This window comes from Pteropus medius, unplaced genomic scaffold, assembly GCF_902729225.1.
Source record: "Pteropus medius unplaced genomic scaffold, Ma_sr-lr_union100, whole genome shotgun sequence".
In the NCBI taxonomy this organism is placed as follows: domain Eukaryota; kingdom Metazoa; phylum Chordata; class Mammalia; order Chiroptera; family Pteropodidae; genus Pteropus; species Pteropus medius.
Window position 1 is genome coordinate 18,227,008 of NW_024354502.1, and position 27,374 is coordinate 18,254,381.

The window sequence follows — 27,374 nt, forward strand, 5'->3', positions numbered from 1 at the left end:
AGTGAGTTTCTTTTGTAAGTCATTTTGCACAAGACGTCTCCATGGGAAGGCTCATCCCCATTTCCAGTTTTGCATTGAGTAAATATACTGAAGGAAATTATGGTTCAATTTGATTTTTGTAGTAAAGTTTTAAATTACTTTAAGGATATTGTCTGGACACTTGGCAGTGAAAGAGTCTGAATCTTAGATTAAAAAGGTAATATTTGATAAGTACTCTGAGTGGAGCTGTTCTTTCTTTATTTTTTTTAATTCCAAAATCTTTTGCTTCACCTTATCTCCCTAGAATGTAAATATAATATAAAAATATTGTGCTATTGTTGAATAGGGTATGGACTCATTTATGAAATGATTTACTATACACAATCAATTATAATCTAGGGAAAATAATATCCCCTAAAAAAATACATATTTAGACTATAACTGTCTACCCATGTCCTGCCCCCAATATTGGCACTGTAAAGATGGGCAAATCTATAATCATTGAATTTTAAAAAGTCTAGGTCACATATTATAATTTAAAAACAGTACAAATATAATGGATAACAGTCAGTTATATTGATATTCAGCTTGCAAAGAATGGTAGGTCTATATACTGTTATTATTAATAGATATTTACTGGAAACCTACTGTACTAGGCATGACATCTGTACTTAGGAGGATTACATTTAAGTGTACGGAGAATTTTTTATTCCAATAGAACATGGGCAAAATGCTAATTTCCATTGTAATTAATGGAACTGCTTATTAAAAATTAAGTGTATTATTTACTATACACAAAGATTAGAGAATATGATCATGTCTTTTATACTCTTCTTGTTGGTTGCACAATCTCTTAAAAGAGTGAGGGGGGAATTAAACAAGTTTTCCTATTACAGTCCTTTTATATTATTTTCTCATAGCTTCACTATTGCATGCAAAGAAACTTTTCCTCAGTTTTTCTGGCGATTTTTAAACTGTTTCTTTGATTATTTTCCTATAATTAAATTTTCAAGTTAGTGGCATGTAAAAGAAATTAAATGAGTTAATTTATTCAGTTAAATAGTTATTAACTCATTAGGATCTCTCCTGTATGATTTTAACCAAAGAAGCAGGTCATAAAATCAAGCAAATCAAATTCAGCACAAATCATATGTACATAACTAAACAAGAATAGCTAGCCCGGAACCACAGGGAACATGGATATAGCCTCTGAGAAACCAGATCTACCAAGTATTAGGATATGTGCCATTTCTCTACATTATATGACCCTAACCATTTGCCCTTGGATCTGTGGATGGGAACTTGTGAGGTTGCTTTTCCTACTAAGAATAGTAGCTTTTCCTGGAAGAAGTTTCTTCTTTCTTAGAATTGTCTGTAATGTTTAAAACTGTTACATATAGAAATGCCCTATATTAAGGAGGCAGACTCAATATTGGGTCCAAGTAGTTTCCACAGTGAAATATTTAATATATAGGTTTCAATGCTAAAATAGGCAAACACAATTTATAAACTGTTAGATAATATGTAAGGGACTCTTATTATTACTTTTACTAAAAACAAAACAAAACTACTCAGAGATTTGGAGAATACTTATCTGAAATAAATTCAAGAATAAGGAAGCAAAAAATAAAATAAAAAAGAACTATAAACATACAAAAAGACACTACAAAGTCCAGTCAATAATTGTAACTTATTTTGCCTACAGGAACACCCCTGTCATCCTAACTGAAGTGAGCTCCATTGAGATTTGTAATCCATGGCCAAGTTGTTTAACTTCTCTAAGTCAGTTTTCATATGTGAAAACTGATGAAAATAATAACTTCCTTGAAGAATTATCATGAAGTCAAAGAAATGTGGCACATAGAAGGTACTCAATAGGTGGTATTATTATTGAACTTATTTTTTCAAGAATATAGCATATAAAAAGAAAATCCAGTACAACAATGAAGAAACAATACACAGAGCAGTTAGGATTATAAAGTCCAGAGCCAGATTACGGGTTTAGGTCCCAGCTCTACCACTTACTAGCTGTGGACCCTGGCAAGTTTGCAAAGGTGTGTGGGAGGCATGTGAGTGACTGGGCGCTTTCACTGATGCGTCAGTTCCTGTTTAGCCCTCACTTCTCAGGACACCCCTTCTAACGCCTAAATTAGGGTCTCCTTCATTCTGCTCTTTACTTCACCTTCCTAACACTTGTCACAGTTATAAGTACAGAGTTATTCCTATTAATACCTATCTCCATAGGTATTATGCACTGTAAGCTCTAAGAGGGTAGGGAGCATATTTATCAAATTTAGGGACCACCTCAATAAATATTTCTGATTGAAGAAATGAATGACAAGAATATGGTCTCTCAATAAACTTTTTGACATTTTTTTCTGGAGAAAGGTAATGTCTGGATACACTGTACAAAAATGAAACAAAAATATGGAACTGGAAGACAGAGTACATTTGACATTATTTAGCCATTGCACTATTTCTGAAAAGACAACAACAACAAAAGACTAGCTTTAAAATCAGACTGGCTTATTGAAGTGATTAATTTATCAAATCACAACGGTTAGCAGACCACTGCTTTTTTCAGACCAGTTGTTCTCAACTGGTTACAATGGATTCACTTTCCTTTATGAATCAGAATGGGTTTCACAGTTATGACTATAGTAACACATTACTGAGTAGGCTCATTAGAGTATGTTATCCACACGAACTTCATGTGCCTGTGTGGGTGTCTCAACAGAAAAAAACCGTAGAGAAGCATGGCGCCAGGCTAGTGATTTCTAACTTTTGTAACTCTGCCGGGTATGTTGAAATACGCTAAAAAAAATCTCAGGACTTTCAAGGGTATCCTAAAATCAAAAAAGTAAGTTAGGATTTCTTCTCTTGGCTGTAAAATGACAGTAACCAGTGGAAAGACCTCTCATTTATGGGAAATGCCTCCTCTGATTACCTGTAAAAAACTATAGGCTTCATTTTGAAAACACTGGCTTCCTTATGGAACATTTTGTCTTGGCAACCCAAGAAGCCATATTATAGGACAGAACTCTGTTCCAATTTCCCATGCATAGATGTAGGAATTTCCTTTGAGATTAGTCTGCATGAGCCAAGGTTAAGCAAATGTACTTTAAATTCTGAAAAATCTTCACATTTATATAAGTTTTTCTTGTCTCAAAAATGCTTTTAGAATGGTATTTTGTAAATCCAACATTTCAAGTTATCGGTTAAGGAAGAATGTGATAGATTATCTAAAGCAAACTCAAGACTGAAGACCTAGTGTAAAACTTAAAAATTGAGGAACGAGTCTCTGATAATGTGTTTTATTTAAATGTGTATTTTCAAGCACACCTGGGGTTGTGTTATAGTTTTACCACTTACTAGGTATGTGATTGTAGCCAAATATGCACAAATAACAGTATAGCTTGAGCTGAGTTCACAGGTGGTGGTGGTGGTGACTACCTGGGTTAAAATGCTAACTTTATTATATCTGGGTGACCTTGGGCAAATTTCTGAACCTCTCTCTGTTTCAGCTTCCTTGTTTGTGAAATGGGGTAATAAAAGCACGTACGGCCTCATGAGGTTGTTGTGGGTCTAAGAGAATAAATATACGTCAAGTTCTTAGAACAATGCCTGGCTCATTATAAATACTGAAAATTTTAGCTATAATTATAATCACCATTACTCAACTTGATTTTCTAATTTCTTGTCTTCTTTACATTTCCTGAGATTATAATTAAATTAAACATTTAATTATAGAAAACAAGTGAAATGTAAATGTACAAACAAGAATAGCAAAGTATTAGTATGAAAATTAAAAGTCATGTTTAGGGAAGTGCTCTACTATTAAACCTGTGTTAATCTACAGCAAACTGATATTGCAACAGTAGCTAGAAGAAACTGGGATAGCTTTAACTAGTGAATTATTTTGAAGACTACCTTCAGGCATATTATTAATCCTCCATCTTCCACTTCCTTGTTCTCCACTGAGAAAAATAGGGGGAAAAAATTTATTTCTAACGGGTAGTTTTGTCCAAATCTGGGCTCACTATAGATAGATTTCCTAATAATGAGTCATTACTGTCACAACAAGAAAAGCAAAATAAATCCTATTATATATAATAACGGCATTAACATGATGAACACTAACCTACTCTGGATATATGGGCAAACATGAACATAGTTTGCAACTAGCATATCAATAAATTAATAAACAGTATCTCAAATGTTGGGACGCTATCATTCAGCATCAATTCTTAAACTGATTTACAAAATACATTTTTAATGTTGTTAAATCTTATAGGAAAGTTCTTTATGAAGAAAACATATGTCGTTATTCAAAACTTTATGAAGGACTTGAAACAACTTGGTGAAAAGTTTAAAACGGTGAGTTCCCTTCCCTGTTTTTCTCATTAGTTTAAATACAAAGGCATCACTCAAACACCGGAGACAGAAAACCAATGGTCAGATTCGTAGTATTTGTGCTGTGTGATCAAAGTTTCAAGTCCCCACTGCACAAACCGCCTTTAGTACTGTCAACCTGTGATCTGTCCATTGAATCGCCCCTTCCCTTCATCCGGATCTTGAGTTTTCACAGGATCTTGAGATTCCTGTTTCAAAGTTCTGCTGCTGCCTTCCTTCTTAATTTTTGAGTATTTCTGTCCTCGAGGCCAAAAGCTAATACTGAGACAGCGGTAAACAAAAACAGAGCGGGGTGCACCCGACAGGGGCCGCCTGCCTCCCACCCTCATTCCCCTCATTCCACTTCCAGGCACTTGACAATTCAACTTCACCAGGGAAGCCGTTTCCCAAATCGACGCCCGCCCATGGAGCTCTCCAAGTAACTAATGAACAGAACTTCTCGGCCCCGCGGGCGCGCTCTGGGGGTCTCTGGCCCCCAGCACAGCCCCCGAGGGTCGAGGGGCTAGGGACACTGCTGCTTGGAGCTCCCTCCATCCCCCGCCAGCCCTCCAAACATCGACTCTCCGAGCCGCGAGATGTAAACAGAAACGCCAACTAGAGTCTCACCTCCTTCCTCCTCCTCCAGGGAGTTCATGCAGGGAAAGTAGCCGGCCAGAGCCTCGAAGGAGGCGGAGAGGCTGCTCCGACTCTGGGAGCGCTGCATGGAGCGCCCCGCAGCGCCGGCGCCCCCTAAGCCCTGCCGGCCCATCTTGGACGAAGACCCGCTCTTCCCGCGGTACAAGATACGAGGCGTCTTGGCGGCTGGGGCGCGGCGACCGCTGCGCTTCGGAAGCCGGGATAGTGCCGCGCGACCCTGGGGTCGCGACCCTTGCCTCCCTGGCCCCGCCGGAGGAGACCTGGCTTTCTAGGCTGCCGGGACCTCCACTTTGTTGGGGAGGAGCCAAGGGAAGGGGATGCAAGTGCAGGCGGGCGCAGATACGGCCGCTCGCAGGGCAAGTCCGAGGTGTCGCCAGCAGGGAGCCGAGGATCCCGAAGGCTGAGGCTGCCGGAGTCTCGCAGCGCTCCGCTCGTAGGGAGATGCTGCTGATGCTGCGGTCTCCGCCAATCAGCAGCCGGGGGGCGGCGGCATCTCCGTGGGCTGGCGGCTCCTGAGCGCGCACCGCAGGTTCTGGGCTACTCAGACCCGAGTAGCTCCTGCTGTTTCCTCTTCTTCCCCCGCGTGGTTAAAGCCAGAGAATGGGGATTGATGGCATGCAATTACGTTAGGCATCACAGATGGGTAATATATCAGGCAAATTTTGGGTAGTCACTTTCCCTTTCCTCGGTTTCACATACGATTTGTTACGGCTCCTCACGCATAGACGGGAATTACTGAAATTTTCTCCAAGTAATTACGCAAAGGCTCCCCATTTTTTAACAGGTTCTACGAAAGCCTAGGATTAAAGCTTTCTCTTTTACCTTTTATTAAAACGACACAAAGTCAACGGAGGGAAAAAAAGTTTAGAAAACAATCAAGAGCCTGAAAATACACCAACACTAAAAAGTACTATGATGTCTATCAACATTGCTTTAATTTCAGGAACTTTTAATGCTTTCTTTCTCCGAATTAAATAATCTGCTACCTATCATTGCTAAGAATGACAATAAACACTGTAAGGTTTTAACGTCTAAATAAAAGGTAACATCCTCAACATAAATTTGGAAGCAACACAGATATACCGGAAACAAAAGTTTGTAAGTAAAATAAATAACATGTCCCATTCTGCAAACTGCAAATCTCCATCCCAGAAAGTAAAGCAACAGTAACTCCATTTCATAGGAATCAGAAGACCACCCCACTTTTTGTAACCTTAGACAAGCCACTCGACCTCTCAGCCTCCCTACCCAGGCGGGTGAGAAGGTAGGGCGCAATGATTCCAGTCCTTTGTCACAGCTTGACTGCTGGGTATGTGTAACAGGGATTTTCAAAAGTGTTTTGTAAAACGTAAATTATACAATCTAAAATGGTTCCTTCATGCAATAAGTATTTCCTGAGTAGTATATATGCATAAGTGTTTTGCTCAATACACTGAGAGATTAAAACACTCATTCAATTATTATTAATTAAGCTCCTAGTATGTGCCAGATACTTTCTAAGTAGTTAAGGACACCACGGTGATCAAAGCAGATAAAAATCCCTGGGAGCTTACATTCTACAGAGAGAGAGACACAATAAATCAGTAAATTATATAGTGTTATGAGGGAGATAAATGCAAATGGGAAAAAATAAGGGGTATGGGACAGTTTGCAATTTAAAGAAGGGCCGTCGGGGTGACTACACTGGAACAGAGGTTCGAAGAAGTTGTGGAAGTTAGCCATTCAGACAGGTGAGGAGGAGAGCGAGTTTGAGGCAGAGAACCTCTAGTGTAAAGGCCCCAAGATGTGACCTCTTGGTACGTCCATGGACCAGCAAAGAGGCCAGGGTAGCTGGAGTACAGTGAGCGAGTGGGAAGGAAAGGAAATCAGAGAGAGAAGACGCAGAGAAGGGGAAGGATCACATGTGGCCTTCTAGGTATGTTAACGAGTTAGACCATTGGACACAATTTTGAAGGTACAAAAATGCACATAAGTAATAATTCTCTCAAATCTTTGTAAAAATTAGGAAATATTCAGTACAAATAAGATTGCTATCACGTAATAACAACTTCTGGTTGCTTACACAGGATCATCCAGGCTTTTTGCATCTATTTTTTCTGATAGGCCTTGTCTTTTCTCATTAATACTCCTACAACTCTTTTAGTTTGATTTCCTGTTTATTAGTTACCTTCCTAAAATATCAGCATTTCAATTCAACACTGATAAGACCAGGAACTCTATGAGCACTTTTTCATACCATATTGCTTTTATCCAGAGAACAGAAACTTTTTCATTAAATAAAATTTTCACAGTAAGAATAACGAGAATCATTGATTTTTGGAAACTGAAAGGACTTTATTGAATGTCATCTATTTTTTTTTAAACTGCAGGTCAAAATTTTTAGTGAGTAAGGAAAATAACATTAGGTTTTAATCATTTTAAAAAAATATCAGAGTGTAGTTATTGCATCAATTGTAGTATTATTTCATAAATATATATGAATGTACATGTGTATGTGTGTACATATATGTGTACTGAGTTGTGATCAAGAGGAAAATATCAACAAGGAAGAGGAATTGAGTAGGGAAATCTTAGGAAAATATCACTGGGGATTAAAAACTTTTATTTTGGCATCCAGGGACATTGTAATGATGGCTGAAAATCATTTTAGAAAAGAGTATCTTGGGTTTCCATTAGCGGTTAGTGGGATAGGAAATCTAAGAACTGAATCAGTGGTCATGCCTGAGTGGCTTGAGTCCTGCCTTCTGGCTTTATATGACCTGGCTTAATACGCCAAGAAGAGGTTAGTCTGGAATAGTCTACACGCACCTATTTCTACACGAGCATCACTTCTCTCTTGCAGTTTCAGAACAAGGTTGTCCTGGGAAGTTTTTGATATTTTTCCTATAGTTAGGATCTTAGAGATATTGACCAGTGATAGAAGAGTGGCACAAGGAGGCTTAGAGTGAACTAGAGAAGAAAATCACCTTATTTCAGGAAAGAAAGCTTTACATGGAAAAAAAGAAAGAGTGTTGGCACACAGATGCCAGAGAGACAAACCACAATAATGGCCAGAGACCTCTAGTTCGAATGATAACTTGTGGAATATACCGAACTTAATGAGAAAATTTACAATTCCACTTTTTCTGGTCCTATGCTCAATTGTTTTTCTATGTATATAATAAATATTATATTAATATTTTTGATTTATATATTTTTAACATTTATTTGTTATCCCTTATTCTATTCTAAGTACTACCATCCCCAAAACAACTTTAAAATTTACATGAAAATAAACTACTGATGAAAGATTGGAAATGTTATTCTTCCATACCAGAATATACATTCAAATGGCTTTGGATGTAGTCTTCAAATGATGGGCCACTATATAGTCATTATATAAAACTAAGTGTAATTCCAGAATCATTATAATTCAGTATTCAAATTATTTTTAACCTTCTTATTCACCAGAAGATGAGAAAAAAAGTGAGTCACATATACGATAAATTGCCTTCTAAAAGTAAAATAAGGTCTTGAAAAAAGCTTCCACCATTAAGTATAAAAAAATCATCTTTTTGAAGAAAATATATATAGAGAAAAAGCTTGCATATATTATCATAGCATTATATATGATGAATATAAAACACATCACATAATTATGCTACTTAATTCTTTCATCAATCCTGAGAGTGTCATCATTATTTCTTCTTTATAAATGAGATAATAAAGCCTCACTAATATTAAGTGACTTGCTTAACTAGAAAGTGGCAGAGCAGGACTCAAACTGAGATTACCTTATTTCAGGCTCAGTGCCCTGTGTACTGACTGTGTCACAAGTATCTCGTAACATATACACTTACATGAAACAGATGATAGAATGTGAACTATACAGTAAATTATTGGTTCAAAATAAACTTTGTAACTAAATCTTTAAAATCATAATGTTCATCCTATTAACCAAACTATATATACCAAAGTTAAATCTATATCTGCCTTTTTTATCAAAATATACCAATATTACCAATATTATCTAGCCATATGTAAGTTTTAGTCCATCACTTCTAACAAGACTAGAAAATTACATGTCATTTATTTATCAGTTTTTGTACTAGTTTCTAAAAAAAAAAAATCACTAAAATTTACAGTATGTTAAATTAGTTTATTCCTGAAATAGAGGCTTAGTCACTTAAGTGAATACATGAAAAACGAATACTTCATTACATGAAGGAGTTATGCAGTGTCCAGACCACAGATTAGTTCAATGAGGAACACAGTTGTGCCTTTGGAAGCCTTGCCCTTTTCTATGCTAGAAATGATGTACGGGATGATGATGAGAACACAAACTACTAGCAAAGAGGAAGTAAGTCCCTTGGGGAAGTAGCAGAAAAAACAGATAGGAAGGTCCTGATGTTCATATGTTAAAAAGAAGTAAAGGCACTCTTGTTGCTACTCTGTCATCATTTAGTGTTTTTCAGTGAACTCAGAAATGGCTGGTTGGTGGAAGAGCTGGGAATTGCTCAGGGTAAGTTATAGAGCCATGCTGCAGACTCAACTAAACTCTTTCCTCTCGATATACATTTGTTCTTGGTAATATGGGGATTCATCTCTACCTCAGTCTTCATAATGATGTCAATTACTTTTGCCACTTTGGACCACTTCTCTTTACAGCAAATAATTCTATGCTAAATAAAAATATTTATGGATATATTTTGGATTGTTTTATTCAAAACCAAACCTCAGAATCCTAATATATATATATATATATATATATTTTGCTGTAACAAAATATCTTTGCATCTCAGTCATGAGAGATAAAATCCACATAGTGAACATTTTTATATTGACTTCAAATTGCTAAAAGTATTTAATAGTCTTGGGGAATCACTCTCGACTTGAATATGAAATCCAAAATATATAATCATTTCAAAAATGTACAGCCATCTCTAGCTTAATGTCAATATGGCACAATAAACTGTAAGCTTTTGTGATTTCAGTTTTTAAAAGTATTTTTGGTGTTTACACAGCAAATTTTAAAAGTGAATAGAAGATGTTACACCCAAAATTTTAACAAAGGCTATGAAGTCAAAGGATGTTTAGGGTATAAAAAGACAAAAAAGAAAGATGAAGTGATCAGCATTTTCATTATTTCTGTAATGAGATTTATGATAATATTGGCCTTTATCTTATAACAGAAAATGTCCATGGAAGTAAGCAAAATAATGTATTAATCAATCAGGCTAAAAAGGAGTGATAAGAGGAATCAAGGGAAAAAACTAAAGATCAAAGTCATGAGTCACAAAAGTAGAAGAGGTAGAGAATACAGAGAAGAACAAATATTTGAACTCTTTATGTATAATAATGATGATGGCTAACGTTATGTTCATCATATACTTTACCTCATTTAATCTTCATCAACACCCTGTAAGGTAGCTACTGTCATTATTCTCATTTCACAGACAAAAAAAGTGATGCATATTCATTCAATAAATATATGTTCAGTGCCTACCACATGCCAGGCATTATTCTAATCCCTGAGGATACAGCACTGAACAAAAATAGACAAAGATCAAATCACTACGTGCATGGAGCTCTCATGCTAGTGGAGAAATCGAACACTTATATCCCACTGGCCACATGCCAGGCGTTTTTCTAAACAATTATACACCAGTACATTAGCTCGTTTTAGAAACACACAATCGTAAGACAGAAATGTTACAGAGGCTAAGTCTCCTGCCCAAGGTCACATAGGTTATTAAGAAATAAAACCAGGATTTAAGCTCATGAAGTCTAATGCACAATCCTATAAAGTAATTTGTCCACTGTTATAAGTAGCAAACCCAGGACTTAAATCCAGGCCTTATAATCCATACTCTTACCTACTAAGTGACACTGCTTAAGGGAATCCACTGATATCAATAATTAGGCAATGGGACTGCCAATAAGAACTGTTTTCCCATCTGTCACAGGAACTTTTAGTATGGTTTTACTACATGGCATATTTGTATAAATCTTCATTTAGCTGTCACCAGGAATACAAAACTTTTACCAATGTCCTCAAGAAGTTTTAGAAGTCACTGTACAGATATTACTTCAGACAAAACCACATAAACTCAGGCTCCAGAGAAAATAGAAAATAAACATTCATAAAAATTGCAATTTATTGGTATTTGCTCACCCCTGAAAGTATGTTTCCCCAAATGAAATGGAGTTAATCATAAACCAAACATTTTGGATAAATAATACCAAAATTTAGAAAAAGAATGTTCATACCTTCTACATACCATCTATATAAGTTTAAAAACAGCCATATGAAATATCATTTTCAAAGAAAAACAAAAATATTCATATAAAAAGAGAAATATTTTATTTCACTGATAAGATTAAACATCAGCCAATGATAAGTTAAAGATCTATAGATAGGCTAGAAAGAGTGACATTTAGAGAAACTTGTTTAGGACCAGGAAAAGAGGTGCATGAAATACTGTTACATTCTAGTCATTCAGCTAGTTTCTTTTCTAATGTACAATGGCCTTCACACTTTCCTTCACTTACTCGTTCATTCAGTTATTTACTAAATAAGCATCATATGCTTATTTAGTAAATAACTGAATCTACTAGAATCTTTGGGTAAGATATACAGAAAACATGGGTTTGGCCCTCAAGAAGTTCGAAGTCTGATGGTGATATAGGGAAGAGGTGTGAGAACTACACGGATTGACTAAACATTAAACCATGTGGAATTCAGAGCCTGCTACGTGCTGTGAGACTCAGAACTCCCGTTGAGCAGCCATAGAGCCAGGCTACGGGAATCTACAGAACAAAGGAGGATTGCTACAGAGATTACTAACAACTGCTTACCCATACCATGAAAGGAAAAAAGGAAAACAAAGGCTTTAAGCTGTACCTTGCACAAGTTAAAGATAAACCCAACCAATTTTTCTATCCTTTACTCCCTATACTCAGTAGTATAAGAAACAGATAAAAACCCAATGCCTCAAACACTCAGGGTCTCCTTCTATGATTCTGAGAGAAGACCACGCTCTATAGAGCATTATTCCTTCTCTAATAAACTTTTCTTTGTCTCTGACTCTGGCTCATTCTTGAATTCCTTCCTGTGTGAAGCAAAGGTCCCTCTCAGTGGGAATAGGGCTTGAGTCCCCAACCAGAGGGGATCTGCCCCATCTTACAGTGATAGTGGTAAGAAGGATAACACAGAAAAGCAGATAAATGCAATATAGTAGAATAAGTAGTATATATATTTGTGATAGGTTCTATAGGCACTCTAGTGACATAAAATAGAGAGTAATAAATGGGCTAAAGAAGGCTTCACAGAAGAGATACCTGAGCTGCATCTTGAAGGATGTTGGGTGGGCAGAAAATAGGGGAGAAAGAAATTTAAAACAGAAGACTAACTTGACCATACTAACTATACTATCTACACTCCTCCCAGACCTTCGGACATGGTAAGGGTTGGCTGTCCTCATGAGGGCCTCTCTTACTCCAGTCCTTCGGGGCAGTGGCAGTGGCAAGGATCATTTCCAAATTTGAGAAACTCCCTAGTGAGCTAAAAAATTTATGTAAGTCTCAGGAACCAATGATAATTACACAATATTTATCAAAAGTATGTGATTTAATCTGCCTTATTCATTCATTGTTAATTTATTCATTCAGTATTCAGTTACTCATCATTCATTTACTCCTTACTCAACACCACAGTGTGAGGAGAATAACATTAGGTATGCATTGAAAATAGATGAATTGTCTTAACCACAATGAAGTCTAGTTCCTACTTGTTCCTGTTCTTTCTTTTCATTCACTGGCTAAGCTTCATGCATTCATTTTGACATAAATGGCAGTAAACACTTCCTCTGACTATTGTTTTGTTTAATGAATCATATATTGGTTGGATATCAATGGTTATACATTGTGTATACGGCTTGATACCATGCTAACAGAAAAGTAGAAAATTTAACATTTTTCATTGATATTTTGACTTAACTGTTGAGTTGAATTTTAAATTGCAGTCACCTTAATTATTTTTCATTATATACGAAAGCATAAGATTTATTACAAAGTTATTTAAAGTTGTTAGAAACCAAAGGCAGTAGAGAAGAATGGGGATTCTATCAAAGCATTAAAAATTGCAGGATTTTTAACAGCATTAAAAAAAAAAAACATGAAAAACATTCAACTTATACAGACACAGGACAAACATCATCGAGCCTGGGCATATGTGATCTGCTGCCTGAAGGTAGTTCGATTCATAGCTCAGTATGTTTGGCGCGCAGTTAAGACTGTGTGCAAAGTGGCCAAGTTAGAAGGCAAACTAAGCAACTCATCACCAGCTGACTCCCACATAAGGCACTCTGCTACAAGACGTCTTTCAGTGACAGTTTGTCTTGTGGATCTGAAACTCTATAATCGGAAATAACAATACAGATTAAATGGGTTTCTGTCCTAAAATTCAATTCAAAATGATTGCAGCTAATATGCTTTACTTATATTCCCACGATAAGGTAAGAAGCTCAGGTCTAAAAAGACAGAGGACTATTCCCCAGTAAAAACAATCTCAGTAAGAGGATAATTCGTGGTGCCATACAGAATCTAATAAATACAAGTAATTATAAAGACAGGCAAATCACAATGTGTCGACTTAAGGGAATATTCTATAATGCTTCTCCTTGACCATTGTTTTACAATTTGGATTCTACTGTTTGGCAACTCATTCTATAACTCAACCACCTAACAGAGTAGCATTTCAAATCCCCACCTCCTTTCCCACACTTGACAACAAATTGTGAAAAGGCATTTGGGGAGGGGGTCACAGGTCTTGATCCATGATTTACAGTAACTGAATAAGTGAAAATGTTTATTTATAGTCTAGCCACCATTTACCAGCATTTGGACATAGAAAAACTGTGGCGTAGAATTCTGAGTTCCTTATTTCCTGTTATGCATTATTTTTTGTGTGGTTATATCTGACATTGATCTAACGTCTAGAAAAGTCATTGCTTCATGATTCACTGTTACAAGCTATTTATTTCATTTTAAATTATGCTCTTTCACATGAGGAAACATTTTACATCTCTAGGTGAGGCAAAATAAAAATTCTGTATCTTAATAACTTTTATATTCTATATGAATAAACACAAAGATACTTCTCACGGACAGGGACCTTAAAAATGTAATCATTACGCGTTTTCTCGAAATTCAAGGTAACTACAATTTAAAAAGTATATAAAATTTTTGTACTATTTCTAATTTCATTTATTAAAAATGATTCATTTTTATTGTCAACTTCAGATTACAGATTAAGATTAGCTGACAAAGGGTAAATTTTTTGCCTTCTATAGCCACTTAGAAGGTGCATGTCATAGAACCTGAGCATTCTGAAGTAAATAAAATTGTCATAGCATGAGGTGAACAGCCTCTTGTCAACTGATCTTCTAAGACACAGCTTGCCCCAGTCCCTTTCAGAGCCAGAGCTCCAGTCACCTCATTATTCTTAGATCTGAGTCCCACCTCCACCCAGAGAGTTATTCCAACTTTACTTTCAGTCTCACTTTGATTATTACTCTGACCCTATGATTACCTGGGATTTGTTGAACCATGTCTCCTTTGTTTAGACTTATCTGTAGTTGAACTTTTGACTTGAATGACAGGAGGGAAATGTGCCCCTATAACTGAAGTTCTTCTTTGCTTCCCATACATTACCTCACTCATTTCAATACAAATTTTTGTGAGAAAGCAAGATCATATTTTTTTCCATAATGGAATCCTTTAAGAAAAATGTAAAACAACTTTGGAAACTAAATAACCTTATGAGATTGATCAACATGTATTTTTTACTATAATGATCATAACTGTAAGAAAAATTCTCCAAATTATGTTTTCTATAACGTTCTGTGTGTGCACCAGTTAAAAATATATGCCAATGAAACAACTATTGACAGTCTTGTCAATCACAATGTTTAACATATTATAAGAATCCTTGTTAAATTTTCTGGCTCTTACACTAGGCATTTCCCATGGGTTTTTGTTTGTTTGTTTTGTTTTACTTTTATTACTCAAAAAAGCTTCGTTTTTAAACTTAGCTTTCTGACTCTATAGTTGGGCCTTCAACACTTTCACAATGATTTTCTGCTCCCCAATAAGGAACGCACGTTTAAGCCTGTCACAGACACATTTGCCCACATGGATCCAACACAGGCCCTGCTGACATGTTTTTTTTTTTGTTTTAGACAACCTCATTAGAACTTTACATCTCACAGCACAAACTCTGTGAAGTTGGCCTCGGCACACGCTACATGCAGATTTGGGGGCTTTCCCAACTATCCTGGTATAAAGGTAAATAATTCTATCACCGGGGGTTCGGAACAGCCTAGTTTTGTTAGAGGATGTATTGAAGGACAGCTTCCGGCAGTATCTCAAAGGCTAGACCATTCTGAATGTCTGCAGACACCGTCCCCAGAAGAGGAAAAGAGTATTTTTCGCGGTTCACCTTTCCCATATTTTTAGATATGTCTGTGTAATGCAAAATACTGTTGTTTAATACAGTGATTTTCTCCCAAATAGTTTTACATCTTTAAATGTATTCTCAAGTATACAATCATGTATAAAACATATCTATGAAACAGGTCAGTACTAGCCCCATTTCACATGTGCTAAAGCAGTGGTCTCCAACCTTTTTGGTACCAGGGACCAGTACTCCTATGAGAATCCAATGCCTGATGATCTGAGGTGGCGCTGAGGTGGTGATGCCAGTGCTGGGGAGCAGCTGCAAATACAGATGAAGCTTTGCTAGCTGGCCAGCCACTCACTTCCTGCTGTGTGGCCCGGTTCCTTACAGGCCATGGACTGGATTGATACCAGTCCATGGCCCGGGGGTCAGGGACCCTTGTGCTAAAGTACAAGAAAGATAAAAGACTACATATCCATTGGTGGTAGGATCTGGTGAAGCCTATATAGTTAATTCATGGGTTTAAAAACTTTTTATGTTTCTGTATCTTGAATAATTATTTACAGAAATATATATGAAGGGCCAATGAATATATTCCCATGAAAGGTAATCTACTGAAAATGTTTAACGAAGACAACTACTAGCACAGTAGAACTGATTGACCATTCAACCATTCATTATAAAATAATATTTAACAAATATTTATTGAATGCCATTATGTGCATGTACAGCGCTAAACAGTAGAAGTAGTAAATAGTATGATTTACTAATTAACTGACCATTGGTTAAATCTATTAATTCCAATTACTAATTATTATTTGAACTGATAAGTATAGAAAAACTAAAGAAACAGCTTAAGTAATATTATGTAATTACAAATAAAGAGATAATAATAGACCAGCATGTATTTGGAACATGTGTATGCAACTCAAAAGCATTTAAGTTATCATCACTAAAGCAAAATAAAGACAACTTAAGTATTCTTGTTTTGACCATAATAATAACACGCTTTCAAGATCACAGGACATTAATTTGACAAATTGTAGGACTCTCACATTCTAACACACAATTCTGGAAAAGCACAGCATTCAACAGGAAAACGGGGAAATCTGGAGATAAATTACTTTGGTTATCACACACACGCAGAAGCATTAAATTATAGAAGTACAAAATGACACAAAAAAGAATAAACCAACAAAAACGTAATAAATTAAAAATAAAACTGCTCTTTAAAAGGTCCAAAATGACCACCTTGTTGTCACATCCAACAGGGCTTTCAAGTCCCCATCTTACTTGTCCCCAAGCAGTGTTCTACATAGTTGGCCACTCTGCCTCTTGGCTGACTTCACCGCTTCTATCGGATTTCTACCTTGAACATCTATAACACACCCTTAGGGTTCTGGGCTTTCTTCTCTCATTATTTTTTTCCTCTAATTCCATTTTCAGTTTTATAAACCATAAAGATTTACTCAAATTTATTACTGAGCAGAGACCTCTCATCTGAGTTGCAGAGCTGACAACTGTCTATCTAACATCACCACTAGCATATCTCACAGACTTCCCAATTTTTTTCCCACAGAAATCTGCTTTTCTTCTTATCTTCCCTCTCTTAATAAGTGATATCATCACCAAATAGTTGCTCAACCAAAAATTTGGACATTCTCTTTTATTCCTTACTTTCCTTTACTGTATACCACGTCTCATCCAACCATGAAATTCCATTGATTCTATCTTTAAACTATCTCATATCTATCCATTTCTTTTAATCTTATTCCAAGCTACTTTCATTTTTGCCCCCAAGACATTCTCCATAAAGCAGCCAGTGTTATCTTTTAAAAATATATGTTGGGTCATGGCACTACCCTCCTAAAAACCTGTCAATGTCTTCTCACTGGGATTACAATAAAATACAAACATGTGAAGAGGCCTGCAAGCCTCTTCAGCTTTATCACAAGTCACATTTCCTATTGATCAGCAGGCTGCAACCACACTGGTTTGTTCCTTAAAGAGGCCAAATTCTTTTCTGCCTCATTATCTTTTGTCATGGCTGACTCCTCATACCTTAGAATTCAGCCAGAAGGCCTTTCCTGGTCATCCAATCTAAAGAAGAAGGTATATTTCTAAAGAAATATACCTCTATAACAACATTATGGAAAAAAGGAAACCATATTATTCTCTCATATAATATGGTTTTCTTTTTTTTCCTGATGTTATTATAGAGCTTTATTTATAAATGTATGTTTATATTTTGTTCTCTCCCCATCCTCTACTCAACTGAATCCTCTATTAGAACAAAGATTATCTGTTTTATCTACTACTGCATACTCTCTCATAATCTTGTTGAGTTAATGTAGTAAAATAAAATATAAAATAGAATTTTGCTGTGAGTTTCCAGTTTTGAACTAGCTTAAAATCTTGTTTCTCATTTTCAGTAACATAATGTCAAATATCCAAGGAAGGATTTCTTAAGTTTTAAAGCTCACAATGGAAGTTTTATTTTAACAGACATGTGATTGCAAAGTCAATCAATTTACTCCTGACCCAGGGAATGTCTATATCAGAGCTGCATTGTCCATACATAATTGAACTGTTATTTAAAATAAAATAAATGTTATTTAAAATACAAGTTATTTGAAATATTAGGACATATGGCTTCAGGTATATCAGTTGGCATTGGCCTTGAAAAGTCAATTTTAGTTAAAGGAGTAGAACTTGAGAGTAGGAAAAAAAAAAACGGAAGCAGCCTGTCACTGTCCAAAGGCCAGATGGAAAGCCTTGTGTGTTACCCAATAACCCAACGTCCATGGGTAAACGTGAACATTTTAAATTCGATGGAAGGATTCCAGTGATATTAAAGAAAAAAAGAAGTATATGTATGTGGGGATCAGGAGAGGAATAAATCTTTTACATATAGTATTTACTATATTCAATTAAAAAAATCTCCTTTAATTTTACTCCAGAGCTCTCTCACTCAAACTATAGGACCCTCATTCCAAACAAAAGCCCAGTAAAATTCCAAGGTACAGCAGAGGCGATAGATATAATTTCACATTCTATGACTGGTACGGAAAAAGCCTTTTTCATAGGGAAGCCTTGAATTATTTATAAGACAGCTATTACTTTCTTCCACAGCCTTCTGTTTTCCAGACCTAGTCTCTCTCCCTCTATCTCCTTTCCCCATGTAGTTCTACCTATACTAAAAATCTGCAGGTCATTTGGCCTTTTAATATCTGGTATTGTACTTAGAGTACTACATCACACCCCTTCCCCATTTGCCAGCATCTATCATTGTATGTCTCTCTTTATCTTGGTCTTTTTTTGGTATTTAAATACATGTATTTAACAGAAGCTCCTTGCTCAGCCTAAATGGTTTCTTATATATCCTCCCCTCTCACTTTTTAAAGATTAGCATCAAGTCCATTTTTTAATTCTACTGTTAAAATTGTATTTTTAAGCCTCTACCATTCTTCTTAAGTCTAACTGAGTTGGAATCAGTATAAGTGTAACTTCAATATATTACCAGTGGGCACCTTTCAGATATACATGCAAGGAGTTGGATTCCTCTTCTATGAGACAGTCTTTCAGATATTTAACAAATAGTTTTTAGGCATCTACCACCTTAAGTACCTCAGGTGCATTAGTAAACAAAATAAAGATCTTTGTCCCCTCAAAACTCACATTCTAGCAGGGATAAACAGTCAATAAACAACAAACATAAGAAATCAGTAAATTGTATAGTAGTTACAAGATGATGTGCTATTGAAAAGCAATAGTACAGCACAGTAAGGCAGTACAGTAAGGGGACTCACGGGTGGTGGGAGGTGACAGTATGGCCCTCAGCAAGAAGGTGATATGTTCGAGCTAAGTCCTAAAGGTAGTTCTCTTGTCACTCTAAGCCTTTTGCCTTCCCTTCTTTTATTTTATTACCATCTTCTTCTTATACATTTATTTAGTATCTACAATATGTGAGGTACTATAATAGGTCCCGGAGACTCAAAAACCCATGAGAGATGCTATTTCCATTAATAGCTCACCATCTAGTGGGAGCAGAACCATAAAACAGACATCCCTACATATTAAGTGTTATAATAAAGGTGTGGATAGAAACCACAGAATTGAAAGGTGACATTTTTGAACTCTAAGAAAATATAGTTTCCTTTTTCTAAGATAACTAATACTTGCTCTTCATCAATTCTTCTTTGCTGTTCAAAGGAGTCCAGAAGGATAGTTATCTTAATTATCCCAAAAAAGGCTTCTGCAAATGTTCAGATATCTGAAGATTTCTAACCACTCCATTTTACTTCTGTAATAGTTTTATGATCCGTTTTCAAGAAAGAATCTTATCCTCTAGACTGTATTAAACCTGAAAATTATATAACGTTTCTTTTCACTATTAGTTTGGTGCTTAAACTTGGCTTTCCCTTGTCAAGTTAATGGAATTTCAATTCCATGTAAAAATATTTTCAAACAGCACCTCTTCCTCATTTTTCTTTCTCTAGTATTTGTTTATATTGAGGAAGATACACCATTTACTGATATTTTAGTCACAAATCTTATCCCTCCAAGTTTCAGTCCTGTCTAAATTTATATTTCCGCTTTGTGTTCCCATTTCAGGCTTCCCTTGTTTATCACCCTGTAGGACTTCCCTGTGGTATCCAGTTTCTATTATTTACTCCAACAAATCACTGAGCATCTTTCTCCATGTGGTTTTTCTCATTATGTCATACTGATACTCACCATGGAAAGTATTTTTCAATTTTAAATAGACCCTTTTCTCCTTACTTCTCATATTTCACTTTAAAGAGGAACTATGTAAAGGTCAGTCAATTCCTACTAAACATATTTTTCTAGGTTTCATGAAGTGTACTCTACCTCTGGTCAGGAATTCTTTATCGCAGTATCATAATTTGGTTGACTAATGCAACACAACAGTCATTGGAAGAGGGCTTTAAAACTTACACCTACCTCCTCAAAGAACCTGTGTCTCATCTATGAAGTGAGCTGCTATTAGTAATGAGAATATCATATTCCCACAAAGAAAAAAGTAGGAGTAAGTTCAGAAGCTCAGGTCCATGAGACAAGTCATCAAACTTTTTTTTCTGATCATTATTTAATATTTAGTACTTTAATTGTAATATTCTATTATTATATTACATTAATTATATTATTAATGCAATCTTATTCGATCCTATCTACACAGCCATTCAGAATATACTAGACTGGATTTTATAATTTAAAATTTTAATTTCACCTCTCATGTGCCCTCCAGTAAAGCTATCAATCCCTATGGACTAGCTCTGCAGCTGGACAGAGACCTTGGTTACTCACGACGGAGAGATGGGCTGGGTCTGGCAGAAACGGTCAGGCAGGCCCAGCCCCTAGTCTCCTTTAAACAAGAGAAGCTCTGTGACACTGAGCCTTTATCCCTTCTTTTGGGCCCTTGGCAGACATTTCAAGTTTCATATGTCAAAAGGAGGTTTGTTTTTGTTCTGAGACCATCATTAACTAGATATCTCTTTAATAGACACATGATTTTAGTCAAGTCATTAATCTCTGTCCCTTGATTTCTTTTCTGAAGAGGTCAGATAACTTCTCTGTACTGTCTATACAGATGGTCACTGATCTCCCTTCCAGCTTTAATAGTTTGCAGTTTCAAATTTTCTGCTTTGTTCCATACAGCACTGAGTCCCCACTCTCTATCCCCCCTTGTAAGGGACAAGAATACATGTAACTGTCTCAATGGTTGGCCTCCTTACTCCTTGGGGCATCTCCAAACCGGTCAGATGTTTAGTTATGCTTACTCAGGAGACATGAAGGCACAGTGGTTAAGGGTGTAAACTGTGAAAATGAGACGAGTTTGGGTATATATCCCGGACCCTTTACATCCTAGCTATATGACCTTGGGCAATTACTTAAACTCCCTATGTCTCAGATTTCTCATTAGTAAATAGGAGATAATAATAATAATGATCTTATAGGTTGTTGTGAGAATTATTTCATTTAACAGTAAATATGAAGCTCAGAAATTCTAAATGATCAGCTCTATATCCTCCTACCTCCAATAAGACTTCTACTCTTGAGGTACTGCTAATACCAGGCTAGTTTTAGGATGAAAATAAACTGGTGGAATGAATTTATCTTTCAGATATACTTTCATTTTCAAACAATATCCTTAACTAATTGGTGACATTTCAGGCAGTGTTAAAAGTGATTTTTAAAAATATCTAAGCAAATTTATCACAGGATTATGATTTGGAACTGGCAAATTTTCTCACAAACAGGCCTCTCCTAAGATACTTTCCTAGGCCCAGTTCTCCTGAGTTCTAGCTTTGTCATAGCTTCTCTCTGTCGTCTAAAACTGAACATAGATTTGCTAAAAAGGCCAAGTAATTTTTTTTTTAATCAGGTGTTCTAGAGGTAGAGGTTGAGGGGTTGAGGTCAATTTTTCAGTCAGACATTTGTGTATTAGAGAACTATCTGTGCATATATTTTTAATATATTCAAATTTCACTAATACTGTCCACAGAAATTTAACACCAGGCTCTGTGCAACACTCCTCTGAGGCAGAGGGAGAACATGATATACAAATATTACACATTACTATAACAGTATCATGTTAGACTTGACGGGTTCTTGACTAAATCAAGCTTGACAAAGCAACCATCTCAAGGTGATTAAGTCCATTTTTAGAACATGTTTATCATCTAGTTTGCATTCTTCATGATTATAATGTGAACATTACAAAAACTATTAAAACGTAGCATGCATTTACAAAAGTTCTGAATTTTCCCTAACATTGTGTAGACATGTTCACAATATAGGACACTTACTATACAGTATATTTTTGTATATTTTCATATGTGAATAAATGATCACAGGTTTTATTTTATTCAAGTAGCCAGATGGACTTGGGATAAATTTATGCCCCCAAATGAGTTTGTTATATTTAATACAGCATTTTCACGTGAGTGGAAGGGGAGGCAAAAGGTCCTTCTGTTTCAACTACTTCCGCCATATTGACTATGGAGCAACTTTGTAGGTGCAGGAAGTTACAATTTAAAATATTTGAACTGCTGGCTTTTCCTCTTCCCTTACTCAATGGAGAAGTAGCTATAGCCATTGTCTATATAAGTCACCAAAGCAAGACTCAAAGTTTGAATGCTTTAGAAGTAATTTCTAATAGATTAATTACTTCAATTATTGAGTAATTAAAATAAAAAAATACAGGTTCTAGCAGGATAAAAAATAACTTTTAAAACTTGTGTTGAAAATTCTATGTATTTTGCATGGTCCTAAGTTGCTCTCTTAACAGAGTTCATCTGATCATTTAAATAGATTTCTGCATTTCAGCCTTAATATATTTATGAGATGTGATGTAACAGTTTAAGAAACTCACTATTTAAAAATAGTAAATTTAATAGCCCTGTATTAATAAAATTTTGTGGCATTAAACATGTATGTAATTTTCTATTCCCCAAATTAATGTTTCTGGTAAAAGAATTTGATAATTATATTAAGTAAAGCATAAATGTTTCCTAGTTCCTAGGCCTGGTAAATAATTTTGTACTTGGGGGACTGGGGAGAATGACAGTATTCTGAAGATTTGAAAACCGGAAGGTACTGGTGTGATCTCTGCCCGTAAGTACAACTTTACATGAAGGTAATCAGTTACACTTCTCTTCTAAATATCTGGGCAATCTGTTTCCCAACCTCCTGTACTTCCCGACACTATCCTTTACATTTCCTTTCATACTTCTTCCTAGCAAACTGAAGAAAACTTATTGTGATTTATATCTCTTATAATAAGATACCACTTCATGGGTGTGATGGCTGAATTGTGTCTCCTCAAAATTCATATTTTGAAGTCCAAACCCCTAGTACCTCACCATGTAATTGTATTTGGAGAGGGTCTTTAAAGAGTTGATTAAGTTAAAATAAGGCTGTTAGGGTGGGGACCTAATCAAATATGATTGGTGTCCTTATAAGAAGAAACTGTGGAAACATAAAGAGACACCAAGAGTGTATAGTGCACAGAGAAAAGATCTTGTGAATAGGTGGCAAGAGGTTGGCCATCTACAAGTCAAGGATAGAGAACTTCCAGCCTCAAAAATTGTGAGAAAATAAATGACTGCTGTTTAAGCCGCCCAGTCTGTAGTGTTTTATTATGACAGCCCTGGCAAAGTGATATAATATGCTTTGAGATAAATTAAGTCTCCTATAATCTTTAGCTTTATAATGCTTTCAAAAGCTTTCACCAGTCTCTTTCTAAAAATTTAATTTACTTAGCATCATTTAGATCTATCCTATATTTTTAAGCATCTTGTACAATTTCTCTGTCCCAATAAGTCACATACATCTCTTTGTATCATAGAGATATAAAGTGAATGTTGATAAATCAAGCGTTATTTTCTAATAACTTCTGCTGTTTTAAAAATTTGTGTTTCTACACAAATGGTGGATATTATGCTTCCAGTTAAACAAAGGTAAATTATTTATATAGTCTCTTTAAAAGCAAACTTGTCACTACATTTTTATATACATAAGACAGAATACAGTAGAAACTATATTTTTTGATGAGATTATTGGAATTCCCAGGGCCAATCACAATGATCAGGGTCTAACTCACTGCTATGCTTCTAAGGATAATTTATTTTTATCTAAATAAATTCTGATAAAGGTGCTGTTCATTATGAACAGGCATACTTTAATTCTTATTTTATTATTCTTTTAAAAAAATATTTTTAAAACTAAAACTTCTAATATTAGCTTCTGTGGTGAATGTGAATGAATCGTCTGACTACTATTACTACGGATTGTGGCTTTTGGAATTTATTTTTCTTCATTAGCATTCTAAATCATTACCCACAGATTACATTTTTTGACATTTAAAATGCTCTACAAAATGCAATTATAGTTTATCCAATTCACAAACTAAATGATGCTCTCAACACATCTTTTATACCTCCACTTACTAGGAAGCAAATCAAAACATTTCTCACTTTCATCACCTGAAGTGTTCAGTACTAGAAGCCTATTTTAAGTACTGAATACATTAAAATTTAACTGTATAGTTTTCTAGCCACTTAGTTAAATGTAATTTTAGTGTAAAATACTGCATTTCTAAAATGTCTTAATCCAAAATCTTTATTTAAACCTATAATGTTGAATTCTTTATATTCGTTAATAGTTCATTTGCTTTCATGACCATTTCTTCCTCCTAGATATCATTAATGACATATTAGACAGGAATTAAAATTTGTTCTGAGAATATTTTGAGAAATTTGTGATAGTTCTGTAAGACTATAGAAACCCTACACGTTGTTACTAAACTAGTATTGGGTGCACTGATCTACCTAGAGATTTAAAATTCCCGTAAATCTAATATGTATTTATGATCCTAAACCTATGTTATATACTAAAAAAATAAAACAAAAAGCAAATGTATCGAATAATGTTCTTGAAGTTATTTCAAAAATCAGTTCTTACACTAGGATCAAAACTTTGTCTTGGTACACACCGGCATAGTTTTAAGATCAAAATGACTACTGATACTGGTACCAATTCAGATCTAAAAATACACATGGTAAATACATCTTCTTTTCAATTTCCAGTCCTCCTGCCCTGGCCCTAGGCTGCTGTACTTGGTGTGAATTCTTTCACAGCCGGCTCGCTGGCATTCCAGCTTCCAGTCCCTCCCTTTCAATCTATCCTGGACATTTTTGTCAGTTTCATTTTCTTGGAAGAGGTTTTTATCGAACCACTTTCTAAGGAAAATAACAAAGAAATAAACCTTTACTAAGTTGATAGGACAAAATCTAATCTATCAATTCTGAAATTCAGGCCTTCCAACTAAAAGACCCACGCAATTTTATTCCTACTTTTCAAACACAAACAGCTTTAATCAAGCTTCACTACTCTCCTCACTGTCCCCCAACACACCTCTTTGCTTCTCATTTCTTATGTCACTCCATTTGGGTCCAGCAATAGGGTGTGGAATGTATCTTCTTGTCCAAAGCCTCCTGTCTGTTGTGCCAGTGCTAAGTGCTACCCTGACTGTTCCTTTATCCTGGGGCTGGAAGGTATTTGATTCCTTATACTCATAGCACCATGATATAGCTTCTAGTCTGACTCTGAATACTGCCATTTCTAGCAGATTTCTCCTGTCATCCCCCTCCTCACTTCGTTTCATCAAGTAGGGCCCAGATCTATCACATCCTTCTTTACAGCACACTGCACACTGTGAGTCAGGGTCCTCGGGAAGAGGGCCCCACTCTAGAGCATCCCCAGCACCACTCAGTTCAAGCTTCCTTCCTCCCAACCCTAGACCTATGATTTCAAGGTCCTAGTAGCCTTGCAAATACAGAGTTTGTTAAAGACACTACTGTATGTTGGTGACTGGATGCTCTTCTGCATCTTTTTGCTTATTGATATACTGTCCAAACCTCAAGATTTGGTTTAATATTTCTTTAATCTAAGTACTTTCCAATCTATCCTTCATGAAGCCAGATGATCTATTTAAATAGCAAGTTAGTCTGTGTCACTGCTTTGCTTAAAACTTTTCCAGCAGTTTCCCTTCTCTTGGCCTAAAAGGCATGCCTAGCATCCATCTTTACCTCTTGCTTCTTCCTGTCTCTCACTCCTAGCTCCAGCAATACCGTGTGAGTTGTGTGAGTTGCCTGGCATATTCCAGGCTATTTCTTACCTTCCGTACGTATGTGAAGGTGGGGTATCTGAAATGCCATTTTTTCTCCTCTCTTACCTAGATATTTTCTACATGTATGTTGAGGTATCTCCCAGAGAATAATTCTTAGTTTCCTCAAGTGCCCCTTCTCTAAGATTCGATACTATCTGGAGTCTGTTTCTATCACATAGTATTCAAGCTATGTTATAATTATGTTCTTTCATTCATTAATTTATCAAATAGTTATTGATATCTATGTTAGGTATCAATTTAGTACATGGCACTTTGTTAGGTATCAATTTAGTACATGGCACAAAAAGTGCCATGTACTAAATATTCGATAAATATTTTTTTGCTAATAAATGAGTGAATATACCCAATTAAACTTTAAAAAAAATACTAGGTTTTATTTATTTGAACTCTTTCCATTCACTCTCATATCCCCACCCTATGTCTAATAGCTCAAAAACATTTGTTTTATTTTTATATTTAGTCTTGATATAAAAATGTTTTTGAGAAAAATTATCATTGATTATAAATCACCATAAAGATTTTGAAAAGTTATATAATCATACAGTATAAATAATGCCCAATAACATTTATAAATTCTGAAATCTTAACTGCTCATAATTTTGGTAAGCTATTTGCAGAAACCTTGCATCAAAACATGAATTTTGGAGTCATAATGTCTGAAGGTTACAGAAGAATCACATGCAACAAAGAACCAGATACAAAAGTGAAATATCCTGGCATTTTGGCAATTTTTTTAAAAAAGAAAACTCTCATAATATTGATATTTGCTATGGAAATTTATTCTAAGCAGGCTGAAAAAGGCTACAGTGGAAAAGGCCATTTGAAGATCTTCACAGGCTGTAGGCGCTACGCCTACACTGCCTAATGGTTATAAGTCTCGCTGAGATTCTGGGCTCTTCTGCATTTCACCTCACCACATTCATAATAATAATAAAAAAATCTTCCAGATAACAGATATGGAAATGCTGGCAATCTCAAACCAAAGAAGTGATTAATACCAGAAAATCTTGAAGACCAAAAAGATAAAGATAGAAGCCCCAATTAAAAAATGAGCAAGAATTAGGAACAAGCAATTTACATCAAAACAAACAAAAAGATTGATGGGTCTAAAAAGATTTTCAAACTCATGAGTTATTAGAGAAATTCAAGTTAATATAACAATGAGGAATCACTCATTGCTAAGAGCATTCATGC

The 27,374-nt window shown here is 35.6% G+C and overlaps 1 protein-coding gene and 1 pseudogene across 23 annotated transcripts in view; both read right to left on the reverse strand.

Moving 5' to 3' along the window:
- Positions 1-27,374, reverse strand: part of RIMS2 (regulating synaptic membrane exocytosis 2) — a 548,506-nt gene that overhangs the window by 21,045 nt on the left and 500,087 nt on the right. The window contains exon 1 of one of the 23 annotated variants that reach the window (XM_039854029.1): positions 4,999-5,546. The exons of the other annotated variants lie outside the window; for them this stretch is intronic. Within the exon in view, the coding sequence (XP_039709963.1) occupies positions 4,999-5,140 (142 nt within the window). The 5' untranslated portion in view covers positions 5,141-5,546. Of the gene's footprint in view, positions 1-4,998; positions 5,547-27,374 lie in introns of those variants that run through there. 23 annotated transcript variants of the gene reach the window in all.
- LOC120595568 (60S ribosomal protein L34-like) lies at positions 14,926-15,450 on the reverse strand (annotated as a pseudogene).